This window comes from Sturnus vulgaris, chromosome 8, assembly GCF_052056855.1.
Source record: "Sturnus vulgaris isolate bStuVul1 chromosome 8, bStuVul1.hap1, whole genome shotgun sequence".
NCBI classification, from domain to species: Eukaryota; Metazoa; Chordata; class Aves; order Passeriformes; family Sturnidae; genus Sturnus; species Sturnus vulgaris.
Genome location: NC_142250.1, coordinates 37,473,122 through 37,480,534, shown reverse-complemented (window position 1 = coordinate 37,480,534; position 7,413 = coordinate 37,473,122). Strand labels below are relative to the sequence as shown.

The 7,413-nt window shown below is 58.3% G+C and overlaps 1 protein-coding gene across 1 annotated transcript in view; it reads left to right on the top strand.

Moving 5' to 3' along the window:
* Positions 1 to 1,104: 1,104 nt before the first annotated feature.
* TCERG1L (transcription elongation regulator 1 like) overlaps positions 1,105 to 7,413 on the top strand; it is a 43,595-nt gene continuing 37,286 nt past the window's right edge. The window contains exons 1-3 of the mRNA XM_088169471.1: positions 1,105 to 1,386; positions 2,880 to 3,026; positions 3,890 to 4,070. Of these exons, the coding sequence (XP_088025597.1) occupies positions 1,105 to 1,386; positions 2,880 to 3,026; positions 3,890 to 4,070 (610 nt within the window). The remainder of the gene's footprint in view (positions 1,387 to 2,879; positions 3,027 to 3,889; positions 4,071 to 7,413) is intronic.

Genomic DNA, 7,413 nt, shown 5'->3' with positions numbered 1-7,413 from the left:
GCTGTTATTCATTCCTTTAATTTTTTGCAGGAGCTGCTGGAAGCTGCGATGCCGTCAGCAGAGCTCGCTCAGCTCCTTCATTTCCCAGCAGGGAGGAGACAACAGGAGGGACAAACCCACAGGTGGGGAGGGGACAAACTCACAGGTGGGGAGGGACAAACCCACGGGTGGGAAAGGGACAAACCCACAGGTTCTAAAGGGACAAACCCGGGTTGTTTGGGAACATTGGCAGCCCTGGGAGGGCACGGGAGCCGCTCTCGGGCAGCAGCAGCGGCCCCAGGCTCCTCTCCTCTCGTCTGCCGGGAAATCCACAGGGTCCCGGGCTGGTCTGGGATGAAAGGGAACTTCAAATCCCACCCAGTGCCACCCCTGCCATGGCAGGGACACCTCCCACTGTCCCAGGTGCTCCAATCCCAATGTCCAACCTGACAATTCCAGGGATCCAGGGGCAGCCACAGCTGCTCTGGGCACCCTGTCCCCTGTCCCCGGGGAAGAATTTCCTCCCAGTATCCCACCTAACCCTGTCCCCCGGCAGTTTAGATCCATGTTATTTTTTCCCCGGCAGTTTAAATCCATGGTATTTCTTTCCCTGCCGATGGAAGGGTCTCGGCTGAGGGGCAGCCGTGGGACTCCTGAACTCGCTGCTGCTCTGATGCCGAGGCACTCGCACGGCCTGGGGAAAGGGGACATTGAGAGGCTCAGAAAGGTTTTGGGGGGCTGAGGCTTCTGGGGATGGCGAGGAGCTTGGAGACCTCTGGGAGTCGGAGATGTTGGGGAGATCTGGGGGATTTTAGTGCTGAGAGGGGCTCAGGGAACTTGGGGCTATCGGGGGTCCCGGGGGTACCGCGTGCAGGGGATGACTCCGAAAATTTCAATTGCTCCTGCACCGGCGGAGCCGCTCTCCTAGCGGGGGCTGCACCGGGCCCGGTACCCCCTCCCTCCATCCCTCCATCCCTCCCTCCGTCCCCCCGTCCCTCCCCCATCCCGCCCCCTCCCCGGGCGGAGCCTGCCCGCGGTGCCGCGGGCTCGGAGTTGCGCCGGGCGGCGGAGGCGAGCGGAGCGCGGCGCTCCCGGCCCCGGTCCCGTTTGTGTCCGGGATGCAGGATGCTCCCGGCCGCCGCCCCGCGCCCTCCTCCTCTTCTGTGGCCTCCGCCCGCCGAGCCCCCCGCTCCCCCCTGGGCCTGGGTGCTGCCCGCGGCCGCGGGGCTGCTCCGGGTGGGCGCTGCCACCGCCGGGGCTCCGCCACCGCCGCCACCGCCGCCACCACCGCCACCAGCGCTGCTGCTGCCGCCCCCCGCGCTGGTGCGGCCCGGGCCGGGCTGGCGCGGCCCCGCAGAGCCCCCGCTGCTGCCGCTGCTGCCCGGAGAGCCGCTCCTGCACGGCCAGGTAAGGGCGGAGCCGCCGTGCGGGGACACAACTTTGCCGGAGCCGCTGCTCCGGTGTCAGCCCCGGCACCGAGACCCCCGCCCGAGGGATGGGGGCGGCGGTGGGACAGACCCCGCGGGGCGGCGGGGGCTCCCCGGGATCTGCATCCTCCCCTTCCCAAGCTCTGCATCCTCCCCTTCCCAAGCGCTGCATCTCCTCTTTTCCCGGCTTCTACATCTCCCTTCCCCGAGCTCTGCAGCATCCTCCTTCCCAAGGTTTGCATCTCCTCTTCCTCAGGTTCTACATCTCCCTTCCCTGTGCTCTGCATCCCCCTTCCTGGCTTTTACATCCCCCTCCTTCGAGGCGCTGCATCTTCCCCTTCCTAAGCTCTCCATCCCCCCTTTCCCTGGGTTCTCCATCCCCCCTTTTCCTTGGTTCTCCATCCCCCCTTTCCCTGGGTTCTCAGTCCCCCTTCCCAAGCTCTGCATCCCCCCTTTCCCCGGGCTCTGCACCCCCTTCCCGATGCTCTGCGCCCCTCGGGCTCTGTCGCGGCACTTCCAGCGGCTCTGGAAACGTGCGGCGGGGATTTTTCCGGGAGGAGAGGGGCTGGGGGGTCCCTCCGGCGGGGTTTTGGGGTCCCTCCGGCCGGGCTGGGCTCCCCGCAGGATTCGCTTTCCGCAGCCGCAGCCGGAACGGGAGCGATGCTCCAGGCGCGCTCCGGCAGCCGGGGCAGCATCGGCGCTGAGCGTTCCGTGAATATTTATAAAGCCGAAAGTTTTGAGCCGTGTCACTGGAACCAGCGTGTCGCGCCAGTGCTTTCCCTGATGAATATTTCAATTATTAATTGCTGCCGTGAGGCTGCTCGCAGGAGCCGAGCCCTCAGCCGGGTGTTCGCCTCTCACAGCGGCAGAGCCGGGGCTGTGCGCGCAGTTTTGCGTCGGATTTATGGTTTTTTGGGAGACAGAAGTAAAAATAAACGCGAGCCGCGAGCGCGGTGGCGTCCGCTCCATTCCGTGTGATGATTTCCAGCCTTTTCGAGCTCGAGCGTCTCTTGCGGTTCGCGAGGAAACAGTCGGCGCTGCTCTAATGAAACGGGAACATCAATTATTCCCCAGCGGGAGAGCGCTCCACGAACCTGCCGAGGTGGTTTTGCTGTGGGAACGCATTTGCCAGGCGGATTTAAGTTGAGGAAAAAGACATTTCTGGCGTTTCCTTTGGCTCTGCGGACGCGTTTGGAGGCGCTCGCTGGTTCGGGGTGAGCACAGAATCTCACGCTGCAGCCATGGCCGGTGCTGCCGCTCCACGTTCTGCTCTGGGGCTCCCGAACCGGGCTGTGCCCGTGCTGCCAGGGTGCTGCTCACCCTGCGGTGCCCGAGCGAACACAAACCCTTGGGCTTGAAGGGACTTTGCTGACGTTTTCCGTGCTCATCAATTAGGAGATCATGGAAAGTATCGCTTACTCAGCGTACAATTCTGTTAATTCCTCTTGTGTTTGTTTGTTTTCCCCTCCGAAGTGGATATTTGGAGCTCATTCGCCGGTCGTAGGATTTTCCCCTTCTTCCAGCGTGGAATTCGTGCCGGTGCTCCCTCCCGTGTACACAGCCACGGTGCCGCCCCACGCTGGGAAGGGCTGGATTGATAAAAGGCTGCCCAACTGCAAAGTAAGTGCGATCCTGGCGTGCTGGAGGCTTGCTGAGGCTGCAGTACATGGAGTACATAAAGTGATGTGGCTTTAGGGCTGGGAGGGCTCGGTGTTTGTCAGGAAAACCTGCGGAGGAGGAATGTTGGAAAGGGCAGGTGATGCTTCACCATTCCCAACTTTTAATAAGACTAAAATATCTTTAATCTTTATTCCTTTGAGTAGAACGTCTTTATTTTCCTACGAGAAGTGATCATGGGGGTTTTCCCAGTGTTTGTCCCAATGTGTGCCACAGTCCAGCGTTGGCAGAGCGCTGTCACCGCGGGCAGTGCCACATCCCTGGTGCCACATCGGGGTCCCGTGTCCCCATCCCAGCTCTGTTCCCATGTCTGTCCCTTTGTCAGCTGAGTGCTGAACACTCAGGTTTGTGTCGCTGTCCCTCAGCTGGTTCTGTGCCTTTGTCCCACCCCGTCCCTGAGCTGGTTCTGTGCCTTTGTCCCCTGCTGTCCCTCACCCCTGTCCTGGCTGGGGAGGTGGCACAGTCCCTGAGCCCATGGGGTCACTCAGATTTGGGGAGGTGGCACAGTCCCTGAGCCCATGGGGTCACTTGCAGTGGCTGTGTCACGACAGCTCTGCCTTCAGGGGTTCCTTGTCTCCCGTGCTGCTGCAGCAGCTGATGAGTCATGTCAAAGCCAATTAATTTTTAAGTGCTCACTTCACTTCAGCCTCAGCACTGAGGGAGCAGGAACCCGCCTGGTTTGGGAGGTTTGTCCCCAGCTGAGGCTCTGCCTGTTGAAATCCCGAGTTAAAGACCCTTTATTCTCACTTGTACTGCTGAATTCTGGATGTCAGACTGTAACATTTTTCTTTCTTTCTCTTGGACAGATCTACCTGAACAATGCCTTTGCCCTGGACTCGGCCTGGGTCCAGCCTGAGGAGTCCAGGCTGTTCCAGGGGGCTGAGAAGCCTCTGCTGCTGAGCAGCCAAGTAGCCATGGCTGTAGCCAGGCCAGCTGCTGCCTCCAGGCCACTGCCCACGCTCGTCCTGGCCCCTCAGCTGATCCCAGGTCAGGAAATAAGTACATCAATAATGAAGTCTTTAACTTGCCTGTTTCTTGATGGTTTCCCCTTAATGCATCCCCCAGAGAGGCAAAGCTGCTCTCTAAAGCAAAGGTTTGTTTCCACTCTGCTGCAAATCTCTCGTTTGGGCAGAACCTTGATGGCCAAGTGCAGCTCAGCCTGTGCATGGCTGTGAGAGGAGGAAAGGCTGTGTGTGATCACAGCAGATTGTGCCAGGCTGTGCTGTAGCTGCTTGGTGACCTCTGCAAGGAAGGCACCAACCACTCCCCATCCTCCCGAGTCTGTTTTTCAAACAAGAAATCGCTGACAGCCTAAAGGAGCCCGTGATTCCATGGCACAGCCCCTGCAGGGCTCTGCTGGCTGCTCGTTTTCAGGGTTTGGTGGGGTCTGTGCAGACAGGCAGCAGCAGAGAGGAGCAGTGGATCCATCATCCCATTAAGGCTCAGTCATTTGTGGAATAAATTCCATTAATCTGCATAACTGAACAGAAGAACTACAAGTTATAAATATAAATATAACTATAAACTGTATAAATATTCTGTGGTGCTTCAGGTAACTGAGATTTATACCTGGAAAAGAACGTTTATCCTTGGACAAGAGCAGGCCACACATTCCAGTAGGGCTGAACCTCTGTTTTGTCACTGCAGGAGTAAATTAAAATAGCAGCTCTGTACAGAAGGTTGAGGAGAAAAGCACCAGTGATGTTTCAGCCCCTAAATACACTCCTAAAGTGGGAATTAGAATTACTGCCTGCTGTTCCTGCCTTGCTCAGAGCAGAGGTGCTGTCCCTGGGGTGGAGAGCAGAGCCCCCCTTTCCGTGGGCTGTCCCCAGCAGCAGTTTGTGTTTCAGAGGTTTTTATTATTTTGTATTGTGCAGCTCCCAGGACGTTGTGTTTGCCACCAGTGCTGGGTTCAGAGTGTGCAGGGGGAGATCCTCGCTCCTGGGCTCGTTTGCCAGCCTGATTAATGAGCAGGGAATGCCCTGGCACACGTTGGCCCCTTCAGGCTGGGTCTGTATTTTGTTTTTTTAGCAAAGCTGTGGCTCAGCCATCCTCTCCTCCTGCCAGCACTGCCCAGGGCTCAGCTGGAGGAGCCACTGCTGTGAGGAAACCTGGTATTCATTCATTTCTGTTTATTAGAGGATTTATTGGTGTTTATTACACATAAAAGCACTGCCTGGGGAATCACAGGATGGGTTTGCTGCCGAGGGAGGGGTCTGGGCAGGGGAGTCCCAGCCCCTCCTGTTGCTGCACGTTTAAAAGACTTCAAGATTTTCAAATATTTCAGTATTTTAAACGTGCACAAGTGTTATTTTATCACATGAAAAGTGGCAGATAGATGACAAGAGTGTTCCTGGGAGCAGGGCCAGGCAGAACAGGGGCACTGCCAGCCTGGTGCCACCTCTGTGGGCTGCAGGGAGCCCCGGCAGGGGAAGGGTTTCCTCCCCTGGACAGGGCAGGTGCCCGTGGCTGTTTGTCCCTGCAGCTCTTCCTCCTGCAGCAGGTTCAGTGCTGGCTGCCAGATGAGCTCCCCGGGGTGGGAGAAGTGAGGGAGGAACCCAAACCCCACCCCAACCATCTCTGTAAACAATGGGATCACAGAATCCTGGAAAGGGACCCCAAATCCCCCCCAGAGCCACCCCTGCCATGGCAGGGACACCTCCCACTGTCCCAATGTCCAGCCTGGCCTTGGGCACTGCCAGGGATCCAGGGGCAGCCACAGCTGCTCTGGGCACCCTGTGCCAGTGAAGAATTCCTTCCCATCCTTGGGATGTTGCTGTGGTTGGTGCCAATCCCTCACATCCCAGGCTGTGGATCCAGGTCACCCATTCCTGCTGGGTGACCCCATCCCTGTCCTGCAGCCAGAAGCAGGAGCTGCTCCTCCAGCTGCTCCAGCAGCACTGGAAGTATTTCCTATGTAATATCTGCACTTAATGTGAAGAGTAATAAAAATCCTGGGAGCAAATTGCTCAGTTAAGTGGGATAAAGGGGAAGTTAATCACGTTTCTGCACGGGATTCATTTCGGGAGCAGCTCTGACGGCAGCTCTGCTTCCCCAGTTATCAGTAATGATATAATTGTTTTCTCAATGGAGCTGCAGCTCCTCAGATAAAGCAGTGAGCACGGGGGCTGGCCAAGGGTAATGTGCAGAACTCAACAGCTGCAGCTGCAGCTCCTCCGAGGTGTTGTTTGCTGTGAGAAGCAGCAGGTATTGTTCTCTCACAAAGTGCCAAGCGTGGATGGCTGTGCTCTGGGTCGTGTTTCTGAGGAGAAGGGTGGCCTTTGTCCCTGCCGGTGATCCTGGCTCGTGCCTGTGCTTTGGGGAGGAAGGCAGCGTTTCTGTGTTTCTGCAAAAAAAATATTGGTGTTTGTGTAAAGGAAGGGATTGGATTGCTGAGATGTCTGGGGGAGCTTAGGGCTGGCAGTGCCCTGTGCCAGCCGGGTGTGCTGAACATCCCTGGTGCCCTGTGCCACCTCTGCTGTGCCATCTGGGTGTGCTGAACATCCCTGGTGACCTGTGCCACCTCTGCTGTGCCATCTGGGTGTGCTGAACATCCCTGGTGTCCTGTGCCACCCCTGCTGTGCCATCTGGGTGTCCTGAACATCCCTGGTGCCCTGTGCCACCTCTGCTGTGCCATCTGGGTGTCCTGAACATCCCTGGTGTCCTGTGCCACCTCTGCTGTGCCATCTGGGTGTGCTGAACATCCCTGGTGTCCTGTGCCACCTCTGCTGTGCCATCTGGGTGTCCTGCTCACCCCTGGCAGCTCAGGGGCTGCTGGATGGGGTGAGGGAGCGCTGGCAGGAGCCGGTGGTGGCACTGTGAGATGGAGCTGTGGCACAGGGACACTCGGTGTGAGATGTCCCCTCTGCACAGGACACTCGGTGTGAGATGTCCCCTGTGCTCAGGGACACTGGGTGTGAGATGTCCCCTGTGCTCAGGGACACTCGGTGTGAGATGTCCCCTGGGGCACAGGACACTCGGTGTGAGATGTCCCCTCTGCACAGGACACTCGGTGTGAGATGTCCCCTGTGCTCAGGGACACTGGGTGTGAGATGTCCCCTGTGCTCAGGGACACTCGGTGTGAGATGTCCCCTGGGGCACAGGACACTCGGTGTGAGATGTCCCCTTTGCTCAGGGACACTCCCTGATGCCATTGGAGCTGTGCTGGGGTCCTTTGGCACTCGTGGCTCTCAGGACCATCGCCAGCCCTGCTCCCTGGCCAAGGGGCTGCTCTTGTGCTGTATCTGGGAAGGTTTTCATGGAATTGTGGAATGGTTTGGGTTGGAATGGACCTTAAAGCTCATCTGGTTCCACGTGTCTCCTGCTTGGC